The sequence below is a fragment of the Moschus berezovskii genome, chromosome 24, assembly GCF_049115385.1.
Source record: "Moschus berezovskii isolate FMDL1 chromosome 24, NW_MosBer_1.0, whole genome shotgun sequence".
In the NCBI taxonomy this organism is placed as follows: domain Eukaryota; kingdom Metazoa; phylum Chordata; class Mammalia; order Artiodactyla; family Moschidae; genus Moschus; species Moschus berezovskii.
This window is the reverse complement of record NC_142483.1, coordinates 5766438-5793814: the sequence shown is the minus strand read 5'-3', so window position 1 is coordinate 5793814 and position 27377 is coordinate 5766438. Positions and strand designations below refer to the sequence as shown.

At 48.6% G+C, this 27377-nt stretch overlaps 1 protein-coding gene across 1 annotated transcript in view; it reads left to right on the top strand.

Moving 5' to 3' along the window:
• SLC6A11 (solute carrier family 6 member 11) overlaps positions 1-27377 on the top strand; it is a 127812-nt gene that overhangs the window by 41087 nt on the left and 59348 nt on the right. Inside the window, exon 6 of the mRNA XM_055413315.2 lies at positions 22322-22456. Coding sequence (XP_055269290.2) covers positions 22322-22456 — 135 coding nt within the window. The remainder of the gene's footprint in view (positions 1-22321; positions 22457-27377) is intronic.

Sequence of the window (27377 nt, the reverse complement as noted above, 5' to 3'; positions counted from 1 at the left end):
ACAGATTTTATTTTCTTGGGCTCCAGAATCACTGCCGATGGTGACTGCAGCCATGAAATTAAAAGACGCTTGCTCCTTGGAAGGAAAGCTATGACAAACCTAGACAGCGTATTAAAAAAACCAGAGAAATCACTTTGCCAATCAGGGTCCGTATAGTCAAAGCTGTGGTTTTTTCAGGAGTCATGTACAGATGTGAGAGTTGGACCATAAAGAAGGCTGAGCGCTGAAGAATTGTTGCTTTCCAATTAAGACTCTTGAGAGTCCCTTGGACTGCAAGGAGATCAAACCAGTCAATCCTAAAGAAAATCAGTCCTGAATATTCATTGGAAGGACTGATGATAATGATGAAGCTCCAATACTTTGGCCATGTGATGTGAAGAGGCAACTCATTGGAAAAGACCCTGATGCTAGGAAAGATTAAAGGCAGGAGGAGAAGGAGGTGACAGAGGATGAGATGGTTGGATGGCATAACCGACTCAATGGACATGAGTTTGAGCAGACTCTGGGAAGGACAGGGAAGCCTGGCGTGTTGCAGTTCATGGGTCACAAAGAGTTGCATACGACTGAGCAACTGAACAACAAAAAGCTCTTCCTTCCCTACCACCCTGCTTTCTCCTCCTCCTCCTCCTCCAGGAAGCCTTCTGGGGCCCCCCACCCCCATCCTTCTCAACCTCCTCTTCCCTTCATTGATGGCTCTCACCCACAGCAGCTTCCAACTGTCCTGTGTTGGCCTCTCATTTCTCGTGACTGCTGGGCTTGTGGGTCCAGAGACGTTTCTTACCTCGTAGGGCAAATATTTATGAAACATTCCTGCGTACCATGTCCTGTGCCCAGGACCACAGATATCAACTCTAAACAAGTTTAGAGGCTGGGCGTGTAGGCAGAGAAATAAACAGTTACAAAATGTCCCTGTGCTGGAGATGAATGCGGCCTCAGGAGGCAGTGGGATCCAAGCTGGCTGGGGAGGTGCAGATGGTTATTAATTACCCAAAGGCAGAGGAGAAAGGAGATTCTAGGTCAAAGGGCCCAGGTACAAAGGCCGAAAAGCTAGCTTACATCGTTTCCCCCTCCCTATTTTCTTCTTTCCCTCCTCCTTCCTCCTTGTACATGTTGACAGAGCATCTATTGCACGATGAGCTGTTTAGTTGCTCAGTGGTGTCCGACTCTTTGTAACCCCATGAACAACTACAGTCCATGGGATTCCCCAGGCCAGAATACCGAAGTGGATTGCCATTTCCTTCTCCAGGGGATCTTCCCAACCCAGGAATTAAACTCGGTTCCTCTGCACTGGCAGGCAGATTCGTTACCACTGAGCCACCTGGGAAGCCCTGCATGACCTGGCCCTTGTGCATTTTTCAGTGTCCGGGGTAACCCACATGGTAGATACTGGGAACCATCGCTTGTTGATTCAGTCAGCAAACAAAATGTGTGTTTGTGCGTCACGTGGTAGGACCTGTTTGATTGAGGTGAAAGTGCTGAAGCCTTTCCTGGCAGTCACACAACCAAGCTCTCTCCCCTGACCTCCCCTGTGGGTAAGGAAACAGCGAAAGGAAAACCCGTCTCAGGGGAGAGGGGTGGAAAATGAAGCAGGGTGAATGGGAATGTGCGCGGTCTGGGTGCAGCTGTAGGTGCGAGACCCTCTCTGGGGACGAGGAGCAGATGGAGGGCAATGGCAGGTGGGGAGGGGTGCAGGAAGATGGGCAAGGGGCCACAGAAGCTGAAGAATCACGCGGCCCAGGTTCTAAATGCGGATCCTGCCCCCAGCTAAGCAAACGACTTTGACTTTACAGAGTTCCAACTGTGTGCCTGACGTTGGGCTTGGCGCTTCTGTTCATTGTATAATTTAACCCCCCAGCAGATGGACAGGGGAGTATCAACAAGTCCACTTTAAAAGTGAAGTCCTGGAGGGCTAAGTGATGTGCTTGGATAGGTCACACGGCTAGCGGAGACAAGATTTGATCCTACACTTGATCTTAGCCGAAAGGCCGAGAAGCAGTCGGAAACAAGATTTGAACCCAGGTCTACAGAGGGTTGGAGAAGGCAATGGCAAGCCACTCCAGTACTCTTGCCTAGAAAATCCCATGGATGGAGGAGCCTGGTAGGCTGCAGTCCATGGGGTCTCTAAGGGTCGGACACGACTGAGCAACTTCACTTTCACTTTTCACTTTCACACATTGGAGAAGGAAATGGCAGCCCACTCCAGTGTTCTTGCCTGGAGAATCCCAGGGACTGGGGAACCTGGTGGGCTGCCATCTATGGGGTCACACAGAGTCAGACACGACTAAAATGACTTAGCAGCAGCAGCTACAGAGGGTCGCGAAGAGTCAGACACAGCTGAGTGATGAAGCATGCACGCTACCTAGGTGGCTCCCCAGCCAGTGTTCTTCCCACTGGGGAATGCAGAGCCTTCAGTTGGGAGCCTCCACCCGCCCGCCAGCCTGAGTGCGCACCACTTGCCCAGTGCTGTTGCTGGGGGATGGGGAGGTGGGGTGGAAGTGGGGAGAGCAGAGCCAGGCAGACAGAGTGTGCAGCACAGCCCTGCCTCCAGTGTGACCTCGGGTGTGTGCCTTTCTTTGCCTCGGAGCCGCTTCCCCGGCCTTCACCTCAGGGTCATCAGCACACATTTCATTGGGTTGCTCTAGACCTTGAATGAAGTGATGCCCATAAGTTACCTGCTTGTCACACAGTAAACACACGAATTGCAATTATTTTTATTTTATGGCTGTGATTTCTATAAACCCATGCTCCAGCTTCAAAGAGTTTTCAGTCTAGTGGGGCAGTAAGACTGGATTCATTCACTTGAAGATAATAAGAGGATTTTCTAGTATAGATCACGGGGCCCCCAACCTCTAGGTCACAGAATGGTATCTCCTGTCCGATCAGTGGCAAAATTAGAAGCAAAATGCACAATAAAGGTAATACGCTTGAATCATCCCCAAACCACCCCCCATCCCCACCCTGGTCCATGGGAAAACTGTCTTCCATGAAACCAGTCCCTGGTGCCAGAAAAGTTGGGGACCACTAGATAGATGATGGCCCAGTCACTGCTGGGATGGAGTTTGAATAAGGAAGTTGCTGTGAACCACAGCATTCTGGAAAGGCCTCCTGGGAGGAGATGTGAGCGTCACGTTGAAAGACAGCCATGTGGAGGGCAGGGCTGTGCCTTCCAGGGGTAAGGAGAAGGGGCATCAGGGGTGGCCGTGGAGGCTGGGAGGTGAAAGGCTGGGCCAAGCTCCAGGGTTGGGCTCGACTAGGTCCTGTGAGCAGTGGGGAGCCTCTGAGAGTCTTGTGCATACCTGAGTGTGCTCAGTCACTTAGTCATGTCCGTCTGACTCTTTGTAACCCTATGGACTGTATAGCCCACCAGGCTCCTCTGCCCATGAGATTCTGTCCAGTATTGTCTAGGCAAGAATACTGGAGTGGACAGCCATTTCCCTCCTCTAGGGGATCTTCCCAGCCCAGGAATCGAACCCGTGTTTCCCACATCTCCTGCATTGCAGGCAGATTCTTTACTGCTGAGCAACTGAGGAAACCCTTGAGAGTTCTTGAGCAGGGGTGTATAGGAGAGTAGAGGGGTCACCGATAGGCCCTTACATTGCTGTCTGTGCTGGGCAGCATCTCTCTTTCCTGATTGACAGCAACTCTCCCCCCAATTGATAATAAATAAGACACGCCCCCCACCGCCACCTAGTGAGAACATAGCAGCAGGTGGTAACTCACTCTGCAGAAGCCAGACAAGACGGTGGTCCTGAAGCACAGCCATGCTGTGTCACAGTTTGACTGGCCCAGTACTCTGGTGGTTATCATATCAACACCAGGAAGCCGGTGCTGACTCCATGCCTGCCCTGGCACCACGGCCTTTATGAGCCCTGTAGATAGACCCAGCACCCCTGTTGATGGTGAGGTTTGTAATACTGCCCCCTTACCACCTGGAAATGCAGGTTGTCAATAATCTACCAGCCTGGGTTAAGTCCAAGAAAATCTGTAGAATACCCCCTCTATATTTTAAAGGCCGAGCAGAAAGGAAGCAGCACATACTAAAACAACATGTGCTTCAACAGGTAAACGCTCAGGTACAAACATGCCGGACTCAACAGGGGCGGGCACCAGCCCGGTGTGATTGCATTCAACTATGAGACGGGAGAGCCGAGGCTCCACCGAATGCTGTCGGTTCTTTTCCTCTGCAGTTCACATCTTCAAATAAAAGCTGAGCAATACATTATGATAGAATCACCATGAATGCCACACCCACAAGCGTGGACTGATAGGAAAAGGTGGCACTGGCCACTTGGGTTCCACCAGTAGCATTGCCAGTAGTGATGTAATTTTCTCAAATGATGGATAATGTTCGGTAAAGCACCGAATTAAAGAGAGCACAGTCCACTTTCCATTCATATGGTAAATTGCATTTCTGGAACATTCCGTTTCTGTGAAAATGAAGTGAAATAATACTTTGAGGTTATATATAAAACAGAGTTAGATTCTAGGCTTAATAATTATAAGCAGGACTTCTCTGGAGGGCCAGTGGTTAAGACTCCGATTTTCCAATGCAGGGGGGCACAGGTTTGACCCCTATTTGAGGGACTAAGATCCCACATGCTGTGTGGCATGGCCAAAAAAATATTATAAGCTACACGCATGAGTGTCTGGTGGCACATTTGGAAATCCTGAGAAACAGGGTAGTACTGTTGTAGGGGACTGTGCCCATGCATGTAGGATTGCCAGCTTACCTTGGTCATTAAATGCTGACCCTCAGTCTTTATGGTCACCTAAAATAGCCCTTGGGCTTCCCCGATGGCTTGGCAGGTAAAGAATCCACCTCCAAAGCAGGAGATGCAAGAGATTCAGTTTCTATCCCTGGGTGGGGAAGATGCCCTAGAGGTGGGCATGGCAGCCCACTCCACCATTCTTACCTGGAGAATTTCATGGACAGAGGAGCCTGGTGGGCTACACTCCATGGGGTCACCAAGAGTTGGACACGACTGAAGCAACTGAGCGTGCATGCAAAACAGCCTTATATGTCTCCTGGTGGCCCTTTAGAGGACAATACTGCTTTTGCAGCAACTGCCAACTTGTGTTAAATTCTTAAAGCTTCACAACCATCCTATGAAGTTGATGTTTTCATTCCCGCTTCCTGGATGTGCACACTGAGGCTTGAAGAAGTGCCGTAACCTGCTTAAGGTCCCAGAGCTGGGACCAGAACCATCTCTGTTTCTCTGCCTCACCAGAGCATTTATTACTGAGTTCATGTTTTGTGGGACCATGTGCCCTAGGATTACTTCAACATGCATTTATTAAACACCTAGTGGATTACAGGCACCCTGGTGAGTCCTGGAGACAGAGAGGCAAATATCTAAGATGTGGTCCCTGTGGATGATGTGGGCTGGTACAGAGAGTGGATGGGATGAGGGTTGTGGCTCAGGAGAGGAACAGAGAGCATTTCAGAGTGGCCGGTGCACAGGCCTTGAAAGGGGACAGAGAGAGACAGGCTGGAGTGGCAGAGAGGGGTATCTTAGGAAGGGCTTGTGGGCAAGCCTCGTAATACGATGAAAGCAGTGGGATGCCACAAAGGGCTTAACATTGAGGGGGTGTCGTGGCCAGGATTTCTTTATAGAAAGACCACTGTGGTTGCAGCGTGGGGAGTGGGTGCACAGGGGCCATGGTTGGCTTCCACATAGTGGTCATTCGGGAGAAGGTGGTGGTAGCTGTGAGGAGAGAAGAGGGTGGTTTGGGAAATATGCAAGCGTGAGCATCCGTCCAACCATTCCTGATGCCTGAATGAAGAGGACACAGGGGGCTGGAGAGGCCCAGGCTGCTTCCTGGCTTGAGTGGCTGTGCTTGGTGGTGCTGGTGGTGGGTCAGGGCAGTGTCAGAGCGGTGAGAGCTGTGGCTGGAGTTGGGGGAGATGTGCCTCTCTTTGGGGACCCATTAGGTTTGCGATGCCTCTGAGGCTGCAAGTAGGGATGTCTGGGTGGTAGACGGGAAGCCTGGAGCACTGCAGAGAGAGGGACGTGGAGGGGAGTTGTCACTGTTCCTGTTTGGATTTCTTTACCTGGGACCCAGAGATGCTTCAAGAAGCCCCCGAACCCCTTGGAATTATGTAAAAACGATGGGGTCATGAGAATAACCCCATAAGGGTGTAATAGCTATCGTCTGATTTTTGAAAGGGCCTGTGTCCCCCCAAAGATGAGAAACTTCTGACATGCCATATTTCACCTAATACGAGTTGCACCGTTATGGTCACTCAGTCGTGTCCAACTCTTTGTAACCCCATGGACTGTAGCCCGCCAGGCTCTTCTATCCACAGAATTCTCCAACCCAGAATACTGGAGTGAGTTGCCATGCCGTTCTCTGGGGGATCTTCCCAACCCAGTGATCAAACCCAAGTTTCCCACCTTGTAGACAGATTCTTTACAGTCTGAGCCTCCAGGGAACCCCAAGAATGCTGGAGTGGGTAGCCACTGCCTTCTCCAGGGGAATCTTCCTGACCCAGGGATCAAACCCAGGTTTCCCACCCTGCAGGCAGATACTTTACCTAAGTCTGAGCCACCAGGGAAGCCCATCTTATATACCAGAAGGTACCTAATGTGTCCAATTAAGAAGAATGAACATCAGAAGCAGAAACTAGTTAATCTGCTCTACATTGTCTTGACATTGGTTACTCCCTGTGACATGTGAGATACCACAGCAGACTCCTGTTGCTCTGCAGATTCTTTATCCTTCCTAAAAAAATCGGCAGGTTCTCCGGTCTGCAGGTGTGTTGTTTGAGGTGTTGTTTGAGGTGCACACACTTTGCTTGTGCTGCAGTAGCAGTGTGATCCAGCTTCATCTGCTGGCAGGTGTCTTCTCAGATCCGTAAAGTACTTGGTTGTTTCTTTGCGAGAAAATGTACGATAGTTTCTCTATAATGATTTATATTTTCTTTACAGTATCAGCTTTCACCCCCTGTCTCTGAAACACAGTGTGATCTTTTTAAAAAAGACATTGTAAACCTTTAAACACCAATTGATTTAACTTGATTTAAAATATTTTAACCCAGAAAACCCATAACTCAGCCAAAGTGGTGATAAGAGGATCAGCTCTGACCCCAGTCCCTTCTACTCAGAGGGGTGGCATCCTGATTTCAGAGATAATGAGGTGAATAGTGCTAAATGTGTGCATCTTAGAGCTGATGAAATTAGAGCTCTGGGAACAGGTGGGATACCTAGGGAAAGAATTCAAGAGAAGGATGACGGGTAAGGTCCATATAGTCAAACCATGTTTTTTCAGTGGTCATGTATGGATGTGAGAGGTGGAGCACCAAAGAATTGATGTTTTCCAATTGTGGTGCTGGAGAAGACTCTTGAGAGTCCCTTGGACTGCAAGGAGATCCATCTGGTCCATCCTAAAGGAAATCAACCCTGAATATTCATTAGAAGGACTGATGCTGAAGCTCCAATACTTTGGCCACCTGATGCGAAGAGCCAACTCACTGGAAAAGATACTGATGCTGGGAAAGATTGAAGACAGGAGGAGAAGGGGGTGACAGAGGATGAGATGGGTTGGATGGCATCACTGAATCAAAGGACATGAGTTTGAGCAAACTCTGGGAGATGGTGAAGGACAGGGAAGCCTGGCGTACTGGAGTCCATGGGTCACAGAGATTTGAACACAACTTAGCAACTGAATAACAGCAAAGGATATGGGACTTTGGGAGCTTAGAGATGGGGTAAGCTGAGTTCTCTGGAAAGTAGACAAGGGCTAGGACGGGGGCCTGGAGGGGAGCAGGAGAGGGAGGGCTCCCTGAAGCTGGCCATGCCTGCAGAGGGCTGTGAAGGGCTACAGGGCAGTGGACCCTGACTGTGTATCTCTCTCCCTTTCAAAGGCTTTATTCATTTGAATTCAGAAGCTGGACTCAAAGAGGATGCAGTGAGGTCGTCGTAGGTGACACTGTTATCCGAGAAAGAGACACAGAGGGAGGGACAGATTGGGGGACAAAGTGATGGCTTTGATTTTGAGCGTGTGAGACTGTAGACAGAAAATCCGAGCGGGTGTGCAGAAAAGGGGGTTGGAAATATGGCTCCTACACTCAAGAGATACCACTGGGCTGCTGAGAGACCCTGAAGACCATCAGTGGCTCCAAAAACCGTGTGTGTGCTCCGTCACTTCAGTCGTGTCCAACTCTTTGCGACTCTGTGGACTGTGGCCCACCAGGCTCCTCTGTCCATGGGATTCTCCAGGCAGGAATACTGCAGTGGGTTGCCATGCCCTCCTCCAGGGCATCTTCCCGACCCAGGGATCGAACCCAGGTCTCCTGCATCTCCTGCATTGCAGGCGGATTCTTTACCACTGAACTACCAGGGAAGCCCTCCATAGGAGTAGGTAAGAAAAGCCACAGGAGCGTGTAGAGAAAGACGTGGGAGGAGGCCCGTCTTCCGGGAAGCAGCTTAGAAATCTGCAGACACAGCAGGCAGCCGCCAGAACAACTCGAGGGCAGGGCTCGGTCCCCATCTACCTTTGCACCCACTGTGCCCACTGCAGTGTCTGGCACATAACAGATGCTGCTGATCAAAATTGGCCGACTGGTTGATTAGCTGATGGAAAGGATGTGTGAGAAAATGAACCTGTAAACGACTTTTAAAAAATCATGAGGAAAGGAAGCAGGAAAGCAGAAACTTTCTAATGTGGGTAAGTGTTTAAGCTGGGAACTGGGGGAAAGACAAAGGCTAAGAAGCTATTAGGCTTGACTTAATGGGGGCCTCTGGTGTCCTTGGGGGTGGCCCCTGGGTGGAGAGGTGATAAAGCACCTGAGGCAAGAACAGGAGGCAATGTGGATTGTTCTTTTAACAAATGAAGTTGTTTTGAAAGGAGCATGTTATGGCTACTGCAGGTGGTCTGGGAGGGACCTGTGTTGCTCAGGACGCCTGAGGAAGGGCCCAGGAGAGCCCCCAGTAAGTGGCTTGTGGGGTAGATGGGAGGCAGGCTGTCTCAGTGAATAGGTGATGTTTAAAGGATGCAGGCAGCATCTTGCCTTTCTGGCTACAACACAGCCCCCAAGCATGGGTGCTGTCCTCTCTCCTCCATCGCCAAGAGCGTGCTGGAGATTGGAGGAAGAGGACACAGAGTGGCATTTCCGGCCCAACAGCCTCCCTGCACCTGTGGAGCCCTGCCCGGGATTTAAGGGTGTGCTTTCATGGTGCCCTTGGTCGCCATGGCGACAGCAGCCTTCCAGTCCAAGGGCGATGGATGGTGTTTAAATCAGTATTAGCCAAGGTACCAATGTGTTTTCCAGGCAGTAAATAATAGCTCCTAATGCTGGTGGAAGCTTGGCTGGACACTGCATGGAATATTTATGTCATTTGGACTATTCTGGGGATTTGTTTTCATTTTTGTGGTCTTCATGGTGGAGCTATGTAAAAATCAATAGCACTGACTCTCTCACTAATCTTAATTCACCGTGAAATAGGCTTAACGCCAGACTCCCCTTCCAGCGATTTTTTAGATGTCCTGTGGACAAGGACTTGAATTGGGCTCGGTCATCTTCATGCATGTCATTGTTCTTCAAGTCTCTTGTTTGCTGGCCCAGCTTCCCTGTCCCTGTGCAGATCTTGTTTCTTTCTTAAAGATGCAGTTCTTCCTAGGCTGAAGCTCCCTGGGTGCTCACTCTTCTTGCTGTAAGGAATTTACTCACAGAGCATACTGTAGGCCCAGAGTCCCTGGAGCAACAGGACAGCCCGTCCCCCTTTCAAAGCCCAGCTCCAGGAGGACCACCCTAGGAACACCACTGCCACCTGAGTTGCTCCACCTGTTCCTAAGCTCCCATTACCATCCACCGGATGGTCTGTTGTCACAGCTGTCACTCTCTGGGGGTTGTCTCATTCACCAGCATAATCTCCGAGGCCAGCCCAGCAGCTGGCACCCAGGGGGGCTTACAAAATGGCTGGTAAATTGAACTGGACAAAAGCCCTTCACACTCAGATGGAGAAGCTCGGGCAAGAACAGAGCCTGTTTGTACCGAAAGCCCATTGTAGTCTCATGGGAGTATGTCCTGTTCTGTTCCGTTCATTCTTGCTTGGTTATTGGGGTTTGAGTGTGCTCATTCACCAACTGTTTGCAGCCTTCATGGGCCTCTGCGAGCAGCAGTCAGAACTGCAGAGATACGGCTCAGTACGGGAGAGGCAGGCGCAGGAGAGGGCAGAATGAGAAAAGAGCTCAGTAGAGAGATGAGGCTCTGAGAGGTGTTGACTAAGGGCCACTGTGCCTGCTGCAGTGGAGATGCTAGTTCCCGAGGCGGGTGGGAACTCATGGCCACGTTCCATGGACTGGAGAACCTGCTTTATTATTGTTCCCATTTCACAGAGGAGAATATCAAGCCGTTGAAATACATAGAGTTTGCCCCAGATCAGTCACAGATGTAGACGGTGCCAGAGATGAGGTTTTATACTTAGTTTTCCCAGAAAAGTGAAAGTGTTAGTCACTCAATTGTGTCCAGTTCTTTCCAACCCCATGGACTCTAACCCACCGGGGCTCCCCTGTCCATGGAATTCTCCAGGTAAGAATACTAGAGTAGGTGGCCATTCCCTTCTCCGGAGGATCTTCCCGACCCAGGAATCAGACCTGGGTCTCCTGCATTGCAGCAGCTTCTCTACCATCTGAGCCACCAGGGAATTTACCATGTGGGGGGTGCCCTGATCCCATACCTGTGTGCCGTGTCAGCCAGTGCGCTGCTGCCTGGGTGGCCTCATGCTGAGTCCTGGAAGGCACAGTCACTGAACTGGCCTTGAAGGCTGGCAAGGTTTTGATGAGTTCAGAAGGGGGCCAGGACCTCCCGGGTGAAGGGAATGACAGAAGGAGAGGCTTACATGTGGGGAAGTGCAGGGTTTGTTCAGGGAGCACAGGGAGACCTGGTGTGAGATGAGGCTGCACTTGAACTCCCCTTGGGTCCAGGTGGTGGCTGAGTGTCAGGCTTTGGAGGTGGGTGGATCTGAACTTTAATCCTGCTTTTTTCTAGCTAGGCAACTGTGGGCCAAATACTCAAATTTGGGTGCTTCCATTTCCACCTCTGTAATGATGATACTAGTTTCCGTCTTTGAGAATAAGTAATGCATGTAGTTGTCATTCAGTCTCTCAGTCGTGTCCAACTCTTTGCAACGCCATGACCTGCAACACCCCAGGCTTCCCTACCCTTCATTATCTCCCAAATAGAAGTTTGCTTCTATTCATGTCCATTGAGTCAGTGTTGCTATCTAACCATCTCATCCTCTGCAACCACCTTCTCCTTTTGCCTTCAGTCTTTCCCAGCCTACGGGCCTTTTTCAGTGAGTTGGCTCATTGCATCAGGTGGCCAGTGTATTGGAGCTTCAGCATCAGTCCAATGAATATTCAGGGTTGATTTCCTTTAGGATGAACTGGTTTGATCTTGCAGTCCAAGGGACTCTCAAAAGTCTTCTCCAGCACCACAGTTCAAAAGCATCAATTCTTCAGCATTCAGCCTTCTCTGTGGTCCAGCTCTCACACCCATACATGACCACTAGAAAAATCGTAGCTTTGACTATATGGGCCTTCACTGGCAAAGTGATGTCTCTATGTTTTAATATGCTGTCTAGGTTTGTCATAACTTTCTTTCCAAGGAGCGAGCATCTTTTAATTTTATGGCTGTAGTCACCATCTGCAGTGATCTTAAAGTCCAAAAAAATTAAATCTGTCACTGCTTCCACTTTCCCCCCCATCTATTTGCCATTAAGTGATGGGACTGGATGCCATAATCTTAGTTTTTTAAGTGTTGTGTTTTAATCAAGCTTTTCTCCTCTCCTGTTTCACCGTCATTAAGAGTTTCATAGTTCCTCTTCACTTCCTGCCATTAGAATGTAGAGCCAACAGTAATTCCCATCATTGTATCTTTACTTAGTGTCTCCTGATATTCCATTTGTCCCCACCCAGCACTTTCTCTCTTGAGCCCTCTGCTTTCAACCAGGATGTCCCTGACTATACAATAATAAAGCTGTGGAATCTCAAGGTCAGAATAGGCCATGGGTGAAGGTGATCTTTTTGGTCCCAACCATCAGCCAGAAGTAAGAGTAACACTATTCACTTGTCTCCTAAGATGTTAGGTTTCTTGCCCACAATATCCCAGCCATGAAGATTACATTAGATGTTGAACAGTTCCTTCTGTCTTGACCTCACCAGGGCTGGGAGTGGCATTTTGGGGTCAGAATCTGAGAAGTCTCTGCAAGTTTCTCAGCATAAGCTGCAACCAAGCAGCTTGGCTGCAGAGAATAGCATGTTTCCTCATGGAAATATTGCTACACTGCTAAAGGACTGTTGGGCTTCCCTGGTGGCTCAGTGGTAAAGAATCTGCCTGCAAATGCAGGAGGCTCTTGTTCAGTCCCTGGATTGGGAAGATCCCCTGGAGAAGAAAATGGCAACACACTCCAGTATTCTTGCCTGGGAAATTGCTTGGACAGAGGAGCCTGGTCGCTGAAGAATTGATGCTTTTGAACTGTGGTGTTGGAGAAGACTCTTGAGAGTCCCTTGTACCGCAAGGAGATCCAACCAGTCCATTCTAAGGGAGATCCATCCTGGGTGTTCATTGGAAGGACTGATGCTAAAGCTGAAACTGCAGTACTTATGCCACCTCATGCGACGAGTTGACTCACTGGAAAAGACTCTGATGCTGGGGAAGGTTGGGGGCGGGAGGAGAAGGGGACGACCGAGAATGAGATGGCTGGATGGCATCACCGACTCTGTGGACATGAGTTTGAGTGAACTCCGGGAGTTGGTGATGGACAGGGAGGCGTGGTGTGCTGTGATTCGTGGGGTCGCGGAGAGTCGGACACGACTGAGCGACTGAACTGAACTGAACTGAACTGAGGAGCCTGGTGGTCTACAGTCCATGGCGTCGCAAAGAGTTGGACGTGACTGAGGGACTAAAGCACCAAAAGACTGTTACCTCCTTGAATAGTGAATACCTTCATTCTTTTCTTTTTAAAACATTATTTAGAATTTGGTTACTTGAAGCAGAGGGAATATTGTATTTCTTCATTTACTGTTTCTGTTAGACTTGTCTAAGAACACCTCTGAAACTGGTGAAGAGGAGAGGTATGTCTCTGGTGACCTCCCTTTTCCGATTCTCATCCTCCTGGCATCTTGTTCCTGGAGATCGATAGCATCTTAGTGGAGGTTCTGCCAGACTGTTTGGCACATACTATAGTGTTCTCTCATGGGAATTCAGGTATACTCTCTCAGAATCCCAATCTGGGAGAAGTCTGTTGGTGTTCAAAAAGTGGTTCTCTTAGGATTGAATGTTGAATACTGTGCTTTCCAACCATATGGGATGTGCAGATATACCTCAGACACAGAGGCAAGCATGGCTGGAAGGAAAGGGGGACTAGGCTACCACAGTGTTTCCCAGTCTGGGGTAGCTGATAATGAGTTGCTGCCCAAAGTCAGGCAAGATGGACCCTTGAGGTTGAAGGACAGACAGAGGAGCACAAAGAAGTTGAAAGCAGGATGGTATTGTGTGGCCGGGTTTGAGGCAGAGAGCCCAGCACATGTGGAGATGGCAGACTTCTGATCACTGACTGACAGCTCTGTTCTGTTTAGTTCAGTCGCTCAGTCATGTCCAACTCTTTGCAACCCCATGACTGCAGCACGCTAGGCTTCCCTGTCCATCACCAATTCCCAGAGCTTGCTCAAACTCATGTCCATTAAGTCTGTGATGCCATCCAACCATCTCATCCTCTGTCGTCCCCTTCTCCTCCTGCCTTCAGTCTTTCCCAGCATCAGGGTCTTTTCCAAGAATCAGTTCTTTGCATCAGGTAGCCAAAGTATTGGAGCTTCAGCTTCAGCATCAGTCCTTCCAATGAATATTCAGGACTCATTTCCTTTAGGATGGACTGGTTGGATCTCCTTGCAGTCCAAGGGACTTTTAAGAGTCTTCTCCAACACCACAGTTCAAAAACATCAATTCTTCAGTGCTCAGCTTTCTTTATAGTCCAATCCTCATATCCATACATGACTACTGGGAAAATCATAGTGACTAGATGGACCTTTGTTAGCAAAGTAATGTCTCTGCTTTTTAATATGCTATCTAGGTTGGTCATGGCTTTTCTTCAAAGGAGTAAGCATCTTTTGATTTCGCAGCTGCAGTCACCATCTGCAGTGATTTTGGAGCCCAAGAAAATAAAGTTTGTCACTGTTTCTATTGTTTCCCCATCTATTTTCCATGAAGTGATGGGATCGGATGCCATAATCTTAGTTTTCTGAATGTTGAGTTTTAAGCTAACTTTGCACTCTCCTCTTTCACTTTCATCAAGAGGCTCTTTAGTACCTCTTCATTTTCTGCCATAAGTGTGGTGTCATCTGCATATCTGAGGTTACTGATATTTCTCCCAGCAATCTTGATTCCAGCTTGTGTTTCATCCAGCCTGGCATTTTGCATTATGTACTCTGCATATAAGTTAAATAAGCAGCGTGACAATATACAGCCTTGATGTACTCCTTTCCCAGTTTGGAACCAGTCTTTTGTACCATGTATGGTTCTAACTATTGCTTCTTGACCCTCCTTTCTCAGGAGGCAGGTCAGGTGGTCTGGTATTCCCATCTCTTGAAGAATTTTCCACAGTATGTTGTGATCCACACAGTCAAAGGCTTTTGTGTTATCCATAAAGCAGAAGTAGATGATTTTCTGGAACTTTTGCTTTTTTGATGATCCAGTGGATGTTGGCAATTTGATCTCTGGTTCCTCTGCCATTTATAAATCCAGCTTGAACATCTGGAAGTTCTCAATTCATGTACTGTTGAAGCCTAGCTTGGAGAATTTTGAACATTACTTGAGATGAGTGCAATTGTGTGGTAGTTTGAGCATTCTTTGGCATTGCCTTTCTTTGGGATTGGAATGAAAACTGACCTTTTCTAGTCCTGTGGCCACTACTGAGTTTTCCAAATTTGCTGGTATATTGAGTGCAGCACCTCAACAGCATCTTTTAGGATCTGAAATAGCTCAACTGGAATTCCATCACCTCCACTAGCTTTGTTTGTAGTGATGCGTCCTAAGGTCCACTTGACTCAGACTCCAGGATGTCTGGCTCTAGGTGACTGATCACACCATCGTGATTATCTGAGTAATTAAGATCTTTTTTGTGTAGTTCTTCTGTGTATTCTTGCCACCTTTTCTTAATATCTTCTGCTTCTGTTAGGTCCATACCATTGCTGTCCTTTATTGTGCCCATCTTTGCATGAAATGTTCTCTTGGTATCTCTAATTTTCTTGAAAAGAACTCTAGCCTTCCCCATTCTACTGTTTTGCTCTATTTCTTTGCATTGATCACTGAGGAAGGCTTTCTTGTTTCTTCTTGCTCTGTGACTGGGAACAAAGCAGTTCTCTCTCAAGCGTCTGTTTTTTCTTCATCTGCAAAATGAGAATAGAACTTATTTAAGTGGTATGAAGATCAGTTAGAGACCTTCTGCAACATATCTCAGGCACCGGGTCGGTGCTCAGTTAACCTCAGTGTCTCCCAAGCTGCAGGTAGCCGGCTCGAGGAAGGTTCAGCCCAAGTCAGAATCAGGACCCTGGAGAGCTCCCAGGAGTCCTCCTGGTCCTTTGAAAAGGGTTGCATTCTGGAAAACACTGTAGTTGCTAGGATGGACCTCAGTGATCATCTGTCTTTCTCAGGGATGTGGGAAGGGCTCTTTCTCCTGGCAGTCCGCAGGTTGGTTTTAGTGATGCATGAACCCGGATTAAAGAACATCCCATCATGTAATGAGACATTGTTCCCTTTTCATGTGTCTTAAGGCAAAAAGTGCAGTAAGCTTTTTAGCTATTTTAGTAACTCTCTGACACTTGCTGGTTTTGCTTTTGAACTGAGAACACAGTGCAGACTCAGAGCCTTTGGCTAAAATTTAATCACATTTTATCTTCATTGCATTTATTTTTGCTTTTACCTTCTGTTTGTGGAAGAGATAAAGATTTTCAGTTTAGGGTGAAAAAAATCACAGTTTTCTTATTATATAATTATTTAATGCAAGAGAGCATATTGATCTATAGAAGATACTAAGAAAATAAAGATGATACATATTTATAGCAAAAAAAAAGTTGGGAAGATGGTAAGAGTGATTGCACTTTAGATTAGTTTACCCCTGGCTCATTGTCCATGGCAAAAGACCAGGCCTGAGAGGGTGTGTAACTTGCCTACACTGCCCTGCAAATTGTGTCTTCTAACCCTGTGGTCTTGGGTCCCTGCCTCTACACCATCCTTCTAGCTCAGTGCCTTTTGATTGATGCTTCTAGCTGACTCCTTTGAAGGGACAGCCCTTCTGAACTTTCAAGGCAATCTCAGTGATTGCACAGTTCCCTCCTCATCATGAAATAAATAGCAGTGTCCTGGAAGTAGGGAGAAAACATCCCACAGTTCCAGTATTGGAACGCAAATGAGCAATTAAAGTCAATTAAAACAGGATACAGTATAATTACCACCAATTGTGCGAACCTTTATATTCAATAGGACTTGACCTGCTAAAAGGAAATTAAACAATAGTTTTAAAAAAAAAAAAACTGTTTCTTAACCCAAGAGTGTGCTTTGGTCAGGAGTCTCCTTTCAGAGGCCCAAGTGGTCTGACAGCTGAGAACCCCCTTCCCCCAGCCCACCTCTCTGGGCCCACACCACTACTGCCAGCGGCCAGGAACCGCCAGCCAAAATAGTACCTTGTCAGTGACCTTATTTTTGTCCATAACCAGATCCTGTATCATTTTGAGTAATGCGTGAGCCCTGCTTGGCTCTTCCAAACAGATCCTAAGGCCTCAGACACAGCAAAAGTGAACTCTGCACCTGAACGTCTTAGGCCTCCGTCATTGAACTGGTCTGTCTCTTAAAGCCACGTCTACTGTGGTTTCCTTATTCTTGTGTGTGCAGTGCTCAGTCGCTTAGTCAGTCGTGTCTGACTCTTTGTGACCCTGTGGACTGTACCCTGCCAGGCTCCTCTGTCCATGGGATTTTCCAGGCAAGAACACTGCAGTGGGTTGCCATGCCTTCCTCCAGGGGATCTTCCAGACCCAGGAACTGAACCCTCATCTACTGTGTCTCCTGCATTGCAGGCAGCTTCTTTATCTGCTCAGCCATCAGGGAAGCCATGAACGCTTCTTAAAATCCAGTGCAATTTTCTGAACCCCAGTTTATGTGGATCTGGCATTTCCAGTGGACACAGCATAGGAGCTGTACTGAAGACCTCCGGGTTCAGGTATCAGCCTGCTGATTTGTCTCTCTCACAGATGTTTTTTGAGCTTGTTTTGTGAAATGTCGGCTGGCCTGGGCACTGTGGATACAGCAGGGAAAGTAAAAGATGAAACTCCCCTTTTTTTGTGGAACTTACATTTAAGAAATCTTAAACTTACACGACAGCAAATTAAACAGCTGACAGAGAAGAGCTGTAGTGCTGGGAGGATGCAGGCGTGAGTGGGGTGGATGTGGGTGGGGTGGGGGTTGGGGAGGACATGGCACACGGCGTGGTTTCTAGTGAATCAGGCAGCCCCTGATGTGAGACCAAGGAAGTTCAAACCCACCGCTGGGGCCACCCTGCCTAACGTGGACAGTAATGGGACTAGGACATCACAGCTGGAAGGCAGGGCCCCTGCCTTTGAGGGGCCCTCAGAGCCGTGGGGAGTCGGGCATACCCAGGACTGACGCCGTGGGTGGCCCAGGAGCTGGGGGTGGACATTCGGACAAAGGGAGGCATGAAAAGGCAGGGAGGCTTGCTGGAGGCCTGGCCTGCGCCCCAGCAGCAAGGGGCCTGGCACAGCTGAGAGTGGAGTGGCTGGGGGGGGGGCAGGCGGTGAAGACTGGTTGAGCCGCACGGCATGTGGGGGCAGTGCCAGGACTGGAGCACGGGGTCCCTGACTCGGAGCCCAGCTCTCGACTCTGTATCCCACAGCCTGGGTTGTGTGGCTGGGGTTGGACTCAGGGGAGCAGGAAGACACAGGCCAGAGTCTTATTTGTAAACCTAGGGCCATGGAATGGGGCTGTCACAAGGCTGAGAAGAAGGGTGATGGAGGGCCCTAATGACAGGGATGAAGACGGGGCTGTAGTTTCAGAATACAGCTGGAGGTCAGGTTGGCAGGACCTGATGCTTCTGCTGGGATGTCGAGGAAGTGGAGGTGAGTGACAAGGCTGACTCCAGCTTGAGCACCAGGGGACAACCTGGAGGTGCCTAGACATCCTGGGGGACCAGATCTGTGCTTGCATCCACATCCTCAGCTGGTTCCACACCTTCCCCACCTGACTGGCCTCTCCTGTTCCTGCCGAACCTCAGGGACCCAGCTCCAGCCTTGCTGACTTGGCCAGGAGAAGGCCAGAGCCCTTCCTGAGGCCCTCCGACCTGTCTCTAGCCTCTGGCCCTGGTTTCGCGCTGCTGTGGTGGGCTCTTGACCCCAGGTTCATCATCTGTGTAAATGCATCCAACAGTTGTTTCCTTGAGCACAAGACCTGGTCTCACCTCTCTGGGGGCCAGAACTAAGGCTCCACAGTGGACGGCAAAGGCATGAGTGACAAACGGGCTAGAGCAAGGGGAGCAGATAGCAGGTCTCGTCCCAAGCGAGAGCGGTGCTTCCTGGAGTCCCGTGCAGAGGGCTCTGGGGCCGCATCCGGGCTTGGCTGCAGAGGAAGGTGGTCCATCAGTGATCTCTGGCACGGGCACAGGAATGGTGTGGCTGCGTATGAGCCATTTACAGGCGCGCTCTTGACGTGATCTGTATTGTTTGGACAGCCTGTAGCTACTCTCGGGAGAAATCTAAGGTGATGTTCACGTGTTTGGAATGGCTGAGGGGAGAGACAGTTGGGAGGGCCTTTTAGGAGAGCTGGGTCAGCACTGCATCTCACCTTTCATAGCACTCTCCACTTGCGTCCATTACGTAATGATGCCCCTGAACCACCTTTTGTACCCTGACTCTGGGCTCTCAAACATTGGCTTACAAAAGGGATTATTCTCGCCAACGCCTGCCAGCCAGCGGTTTCCTTTTGGCAGCCTGACTCATTGTCCACACTGTGGTCTTTGGGCACTGTACCTGAATGTTTTATTTCCCTTATGGTTTTACAAAATGAATGTTGAAAAGGAGGGCATGGGTACCCGTGGAGGGAGTAGAGTTCTCCTAAATGTCGCGTGGAAGCAGAGCATCCATTTAGGACTCTGAACATTGGAACTGCTTCAGAATAATGATCAGCCACTTCATAAATCGTGCCCCTGTGCTGACTGTCTGCTCTGTGTGCTTCCAGGGCACTGCAGAGGTACGTGCGGCCAGGTTATAAGTGACACCTAATGACACACCATTGGCCCAGTCCACTCACTACAGACCAGGCAGAGAAGAAGCAGAATGTCAAGTCACACCAAGATGGTCCCACAGATCGAAGGACAGATGTCTATGGTTTTCCTTTGTTCTTACGTCTCACATAGTAACACTTTTTTCCCCCGATTTAGTGAGCATTGAGAGTTAAACTCCAGAAATATCATTAATCAGGTCCTAGGCATTCTGGATTGCCTAGAAGATCCCATGGATGGAGGAGCCTGGTAGGCTGCAGTCCGTGGGGTCGCTAAGGGTCGGACACGACTGAGTGACTTCACTTTCACTTTTCACTTTCACACATTGGAGAAGGAAAAGGCAACCCACTCCAGTGTTATTGCCTGGAGAATCCCAGGGATGGGGGAGCCTGGTGGGCTGCCATCTGTGGGTTCACACAGAGTCGGACACGACTGAAGTGACTTAGCAGCAGCAGCAGCAGGCATTCTGGATAATTAATCTTCCACCATACAGCAGAAACAGAAGTGGAAATTATACAATGAAAGCAATAGAGTTTAGCCTCCCCAGCTTCATAGACATAAGCTAATTGACTAGGGGGACTTCATTTTGAAGACAGGAGGATCAAGCTTTTATCTAAAATGCTAAAGATCTATGATAGATAGATTGTGCTAAGGGAGGTAGAGATTCTATAGCACTCTTAGCTCTCTGGGCAGGAACCTGCAACACTTTTTGCTGATTGGTCTCTAATTTATCATTAATATTACTATTATGTACATAGTATGTATACGGCCCTATGGACTGTAGCCCACCAGCATCCTCTGTCCATGGGATTTTTCAGGCAAGAATATTGCAGTGGGTTGCCGTTCCCTTCTCCAGGGGATATTTCTGACCCAGAGATCAAACCTGTGTCTCCCGCATTGGAAGGCAGATTCTTTACCCCTAGTACAACCTGGGATGTTTTATTATACTACTAATAATGACTGCTGGTCTCTCATTATATATTTAACTTGCTTTTACCTTCTCTGGATTACATTTGTAATGGCAAGAGATTGTTTGCATTGATTACATGACGTGTGGATTGAACACTGATGCCAAAATCTGCCAGGCAGGACTGTGGGTGGCCCAAGGATGGTGTGGTCACCACAGGTTGGGGACAGTGTCTAGAAGAGGTTATCCAGCCTTCCAGGTTGTTTCGGTGGCGGGGCCCATTGACACCATACCTAGGAGTTTCCTATTTTTTTATTTTTGAGGACTGAGTTAAAATTACCAATCAAATGATGTGACTTCTCTGAGAGTCACATCTCTAAAAATGGGGGAATTAACACTGAATTTGCATTGCCATCATGAGAGTCACATAACACAGCCCAGCGGTTGATCGCATGACCTTGAAGTCATGACCTTTACCACAGGCCTCCTTCTAAATCCACTTCAGCTATTCCTTAGCTGGTCCTTCCTGAGTTAGCATCTAAGATGCTAGATATCTTCTTCATATCTAATAAGAGGATAATCATAACTATCTGGAGAATAACTGGAGTGTGGAAGTGGTGAATAAACATAGCCATTTCTATCGTCGTGTGTAAAGTGTCCAGCATGTGGTAGGATTTTACTTGTTCCTCCTTCCTTTTCTCCAAGTATCCTGTGTCCTGAAACTCCTCTTCATCCTTTATGGGTCAATAGCTGGATCACTTCCTTGGAGACGCCCTCCCTGACTGCCCCTGAGGTTAGCTACTTGCTTCTCTGTGCTCTACCATCCTCTGTGTTCCCCCAGTTACACAGTGGATTCTTTATCTACCTACATACATCATACATGTCTCTTTTTTTTTTCTTTTTACCAGTGGGGAAGCCTCGTGAACAGAAACCCTCATTCTGTGACCACCCCCCTCTTAATCCAGAAGTCTACCTCAGTGCTCCGTTCATAGGAGTGTTGGGGGTGGGTGTGAGTGAGTAGAGGGATGAGTAAGTAAATATTGTAAATAAATGAGTGGAGTGAAGGCCTGAGCCACTGGTAGAAGAAACCCTGCCTTGCAAAGGGGTGAGAGGCTGCAGAATGATGGAGGGATTAAGATCATAAGTAGGTCTTTTACCTGAGGAATCGGAGCCTCTGTGCCATCCAAAAGCTGGTGTGCGTGATCTCTGAACGGAGAGGGGGAGTGTGTCCATAGTGGTCAGGAGAGTCTCAGAAGTGTCTGCAGCCCCCCAGAGGTTAACAAGTTACTGCTCTAAATAGAGGAGCCAAGTGATTGGAGGAGAGGGTGTGCGGGAGGACGAACGTGACCAGGAGCGGACACTGAGTCCTGAGGGCACCCCGGGCAGACAGGAACTCCCACGATCCGTCACAGTGTGGCCATTTCCTTCTAAGCTGCTCCTGCTCAGGGGTGCGTGGGGAAGATTGTCTCTTTCCCTGCCTTGATTTTTGCACGGAATCCTTGGGCTGCAGGGGCCAATCAGGTTCATCAGTCTCCTCCTTCCAGGCAGACCATGCCGGAATGATTCCAGGAAAACAGCACCCTAAACAGTTCCCCAGCCTCCTCTCACCTTCCCATTCCCTTCCCTGTTTTATTCTGTCTTCTGTCCTGTCTTTGGCTATGAAAACTTGATTTTCTGTTAAGAGCAGTGATTTTCAAAAATGTGGGTCTTGACCCATTGGTAAATTGTGACATGAATTTAAAGGATCATGACCAGTTTTTTTTTGTTGTTTGTTTTTTTTTCGAATAGAACCATCTGATAGAAAGTCTTAGAGTGCATTACACATGTGAGATGAGCATGAGTCTGCAAAACTTCCTGTCTTGGCTCTTTGTGTGTACAGGTTGTGGTATCATATGTCTTTCTTCGGTGCCGGTCAGAAGGAGATTGGAGAGGACCACTGATACAGTACCACCCACAGGCTCTCAGGAGATGCTTGCTGCAAGATCTGGCCTTGAGGGGAGAACCTGTGTGTTAGGGCTCTTGCTGCTGCACTGGGCAGCCCTTTGCTGCCGGTGAGAAGTTGGGGATGGGGGGCTGCTGTGTTGCCCATCATCATCACCCCTTCTTGACTCTTGCCCTCCTCTCCTGGCAGGTGGTGTACGTCACCGCGACGTTCCCCTATGTCATGCTGCTGATCCTCCTGATCCGAGGGGTCACATTGCCCGGGGCCTCCGAAGGCGTCAAGTTCTACCTGTACCCCGACCTCTCCCGGCTCTCCGACCCACAGGTAAGAGTCGCTGGCTCCATGCACATCCACCTGCCACCTCCACAGAGGCTTCTCCACGGAGGCTCAGTGGCCACATCGAGTGGTCGGAAGGTTTGTGGCCTCCTTCTCAGAATAATAATTCTCAGTGCGTAAAACAGGGAATCAGAGACATTGAAATACAGTCACTGAAACATGAGAAAAGACAGATTCTGTGACACGGTCATGTAGCAAGTGACTTAGCACAGCACAATGGAGCAAGATCCAGCATATGATGAATAATTTCCCTGATTTCAAAGCAGTGACGAGCATAAATGGTATTTGGAGATCTCTATACCGTGACATGAAAATATCGGGGGTTTCTACTGGTCACAGGGCTTCCCTAGTGGCTCAGACAGTAGAGAATCCGCCTATAATGCAGGAGACCCAGGTTCATTCCCTAGGTCAGGAAGATCTCCTGGAGAAGGGCATGGCAACCCACTCCAGTATTCTTAAGGATTCCATGGATAGAGGAGCCTGGCAGGCTACAGTCTTTGGGGTCGCAGAGAGGTGGACACAGCTGAGCGACTGAGCACACATATGTATACTGCTGTTTGGACTGTGGTCTATTGCCTGCATTCATAATTGAAGGAATTGCTCAGTTAGAGGCCAGGAAATATGAAAATACACTTCCCCCCTCCACCTGAGAACACAGATCTCTGCTGCCGTGGTTCTCTGAGAGAAACTAGGTCTTGGCGATTTTCTTTGCGGGGGGTTTGCTCACAGAAAGAAAATAACCGGTGACCTGGCCAGGCTGTTAGTTGTCTTTGGAAAGGCATCAGCTATTCTGAATCCTGGGTGGAACTGTTTATGCTGAAGCATCTCCAGGTGGGCAGGGGTGGTGTGTGTGCCTGAGGGTGTTAGACAAGAGGTGAAGACAGCATCTTAAGGGATCAACTCTTTCCAACCCCCACTGCTCGTTAGAAAGCCCTGGGGAGCTTTAGAAAATCCCGATTCCCAGAGCGCAACCCAGAGCAATGAAAGCAAACTCTCTGGGGGCGGGTCCCAGGTCTCAGTGTTATTTGAGGGCTCCCTGGCAGCTCCAACATGTGAAATAACATACTCACAGATATCCCAGTGGGTGAAGAGGCACTCGTTTTTCTGTGAAAACAAACACAGATTACAGAGTAGAGTGTAGAATCTGTGTTCAGCTGATTACAAAGCTTGCAAGAGATGTGTTGAATAAAAAATATAGTCACAACCTGAAAGCAGAGAGTCACTTTATTTTTTTTTTAATTTATTTTTTTGGAGGCAAATTACCTTACATTAATATATTGATTGGTTTTGCCATACATTGACATGAATCTGCCCCGGGTATACATGTGTTCTCTTTCTTGAACCCCCCTCCCACCTCCCTCTTCCCCATATCCTCCCTCCATGTCATCCCCGTGCACCAGCCCCAGGCATCCTGTATCATGCGTCAAACCTGGACTTGTCACTTATGATAATATACATGCTACAATGCCGTTCTCCCCAATCATCCCACCTTCACCCTCTCCCACAGAGTCCCAAAGACTGTTCTATATGCCTATGTCTCTTTTGCAGTCTCGTATACAGGGTTCAGGTTACCATCTTTCTAAATTCCATATATATGCGTTAGTATACTGTATTGATGTTTTTCTTTCTGGCTTACTTCACTCTGTATAATTGGCTCCAATTTCATCCACCTCATTAAAACTGATTCAAATGCATTCTTTTTGATGGCTGAAAAATACTCCATTGTGTATATGTACCAAAGCTTTCTTATCCATTCATCTGCAGATGGACATCTAGGTTGTTTCCATGTCCTGGCTATTATAAACAGTGCTGCAATGAACATTGGAGTATATGTGTCTCTTTCAATTCTGGTTTTCTCGGTGTGTATGCCCAGGAGTGCGATTGCTGGATCATATGGCAGTTCTATTTCCAGTTTTTTGAGGAATCTCCACACTGTTCTCCATAGTGGCTGTACTAGTTTGCATTCCCACCAAGAGTGTAAGAGCGTTCCCTTTTCTTCACACCCTCTCCAGCATTTATTGCATGTAGACTTTTGAAAGAGTCACTTTATTTGGTGGGAATGTTTAGGACTCCAAACCTGGGAAGACCAGCATCTTAGTAGCTCTGACAAAACTGCTCCAAGGAGACAGGAGGAGAAGTCAAGCCATCTACAAGTTTGCAACAAAGGGAGCAGGCAGTGTGAACAGCGAAGATCAGATATCAAGTTAAAGAATTTAGCATTCTATATATGGGAAAATGCAAGCCTCTGGGCTCACTGAATTCATTCCTTTCTTATGCACCTCAGCTGTCTGGGGACAATCCTGTCTCCTTCACCTTACTTCTTGCATTCCCCCAGCACCCCAGCAGTCACCTTGGGGGTAGCAGCAACTGCTGGGTTGCAGTTTGGGGAGCCCTCATTCACATTTGGAGGCTGGAAATCTCTGATGGCTATGATATTTCTTGTTTGTTAATATGGCAGGAGATATTTTCATTTCACAGATATCACATCTGTGATCTTGGCTGAGGCTGCCCCCTGTTAGGAAGGTAGGGGTGGGAATGTTTGAGGAGGCATGGTTTGTGCAGCTCAGGTATAGCTCATTATGGTGGATTAAAGCGGATGGTGGCACAGGCCTGTGTGTTCATTTCTATCTCAGTTTGCCACACCATGAGGGCCCCGAGGCTCAGACCCCACCAGGCTGCTGACAGCAGCCACCTGAGTTGCAGGCAGAATCCCTAGGAAGAAGGAAATGAGCTCCTGATGGTTGGCCTCTCCAATTCCAACCTCTGATGCCAAGGGCTCAGTTGAAGAAGCAGTTTTGGAAAACAGATTTCCGAAATCACCGGTCTGTGTATTTTTGTTAGGTCCATGAATTCTGCCTTGACCCAGTACAGCCGTCCTGTTCTCTCCTCTGCTCACTGGCTTCCTTCTCCTGGTCCTCAGGGTTGGCTGGTCCCAATATTCTCCCAGAGCTTCCAAACCTGGCTGATCCCTGAGACACCTTGGCACACATTGAGATGCATTGTTGGGGGACTGAGATGGCACATGGGCATCTATATTATTAAGAGGCTTTAGTGACCACCCTGATGATCAAAAAAGTTTGTGAAAACCCAGCTGTGATACCTACAGTCTTAGAGCTGTTCAGTTGCTGAGTTGTGTCTGACTCTCTGTGACCCCATAGGCTGCAGCATGCCAGGCTTCCGTGTCCTCCACTATCTCCCAGAGTTTGCTCAAACTCATGTCCTTGGAGTTGGTGATGCCCTCCAACCATCTCACCCTCTGTTGCCCCCTTCTCCTCCCGCCCTCAGTCTTTCCCAGCCTTAGAGCCCTGCAGATAGACACACATGCACTCACAGACACACACATGCCCACAGGCAGAAGAGCAAAGGTGAGGACAGGCAGTTCCCCGTCCAGACCATTTGCCCTAATCATCCCAGTTACCTCCCAGCTCTTCCATTAATAAAGCGTCTGGGTCCCCGGCCAGCACTCACCTGCAAGGCTGTTCTGTGGAGCGTGGCAACTTAGAGTGATGGAGTTGGGAGTCTGGGCTTGGGTTCTTCCCCTGGTCCTGAGTAAACCTGGACAAGTTCCTTCTCCTTTCTCTTTCTGGGCCTCAGTTCCCCACAGATGACATGAAAGGGTGAATTCACTCAATGGTTTTCAAAATAGACTTGGAGAGCCCTGAGTTTTCTATGAGTGTGGGTTGGCAAACTATGACCTTCTGGTCAAATTCAGCCCTCCGCCCATTTATATAAATAAGGTCTGACTGTAGCATTGGCTGTGGTATTATTATTTTTTTACGTATTGTCTGTGGCTCTCCAAAGGCATGAGTCAAAGATGGAATTGAGTAGTGGAGGCAGAAACCATGTGACCCCCTTTATCAAGGGTTCCAAGACCTCCCACCCTTACCATCCTGCATTCGGTGGAAAGGGGTTAGCAAGACTTAGAAGCTCCTGTTACACAGTAGCTCAATAAATGTTTGCTGAATGAACGTAAGAGCCAGCACTATTTTGGCTTTTAAAGAAATGTTTTGTTGGTTTAGCAAGAAGTCTAAAAACCTCCAGCTCACCAGATCTGTGAGCTGTAATAATTTTTGTTTCTCCATAAGTAACGGCCAAGACATGGATATGTTTGTTGTTTGTTGTGTTGTTGTTCAGTCACTAAGTCACATCCGACTCTTTGTGACCCTATGGACTTCAGCATGCCAGGTTTCCCTGCTCTGTACTATCTCCTGGAGTTTGCTCAAAGTCATGTCCATCAAGTCGGTGATGCCATCCAACCATCTCAATCCTCTGTCGTCCCCTTCTCCTCCCACCTTCAATCTTTCCCAGCATCAGAGTCTTTTCCAAAGAGTCAACACTTCGCATCAGGTGGCCAAAATATTGGAACTTCAGCGTCAGTCCTTCCAACAAATCTTCAGGGTTGATTTCTTTTAGGATTGACAGGTTTGATCTCCTTGCAGTCCAAGGGGCTCTGGAGAGTCTTCTCCCACACCACCGTGTGTGTAGCTCCACCGAAAAGCAGCAGTCATAGCTGATTGTCTGATGCATAGATAAGGATAGTGACCCCAAAGGGAAAGGCAAGCAGTGCTCCATGTAGCCAGTGTTTTTGAAAGCTGGGTGTGTTGCAGGAAGGGCTCAGCATGGCTGGAAAGGGAGATGGGAGCAGCCCTGAACCAGCTCTCTATCTGCTTTGGGGGCTGAAAGGCAGGCAGTGGAGTGTACAAGCACGCGGAGTGTGTGTAAGAGTTTTGACAGTTCCTCCACCTTTGGAGACGGATGCACCGTGCAAAGCTTGTCTCCTTGTGCTGAGAGAGGGCAGCCCGTGAGCAGGGCAGCAGAGTCACAGTGCCCCAGCTAGAGCATTCACTTGGCAGGCAGAGAGACTCAGATCAGAGAGGCTGGGACACTTACCTGTGGCCACACAGCAACT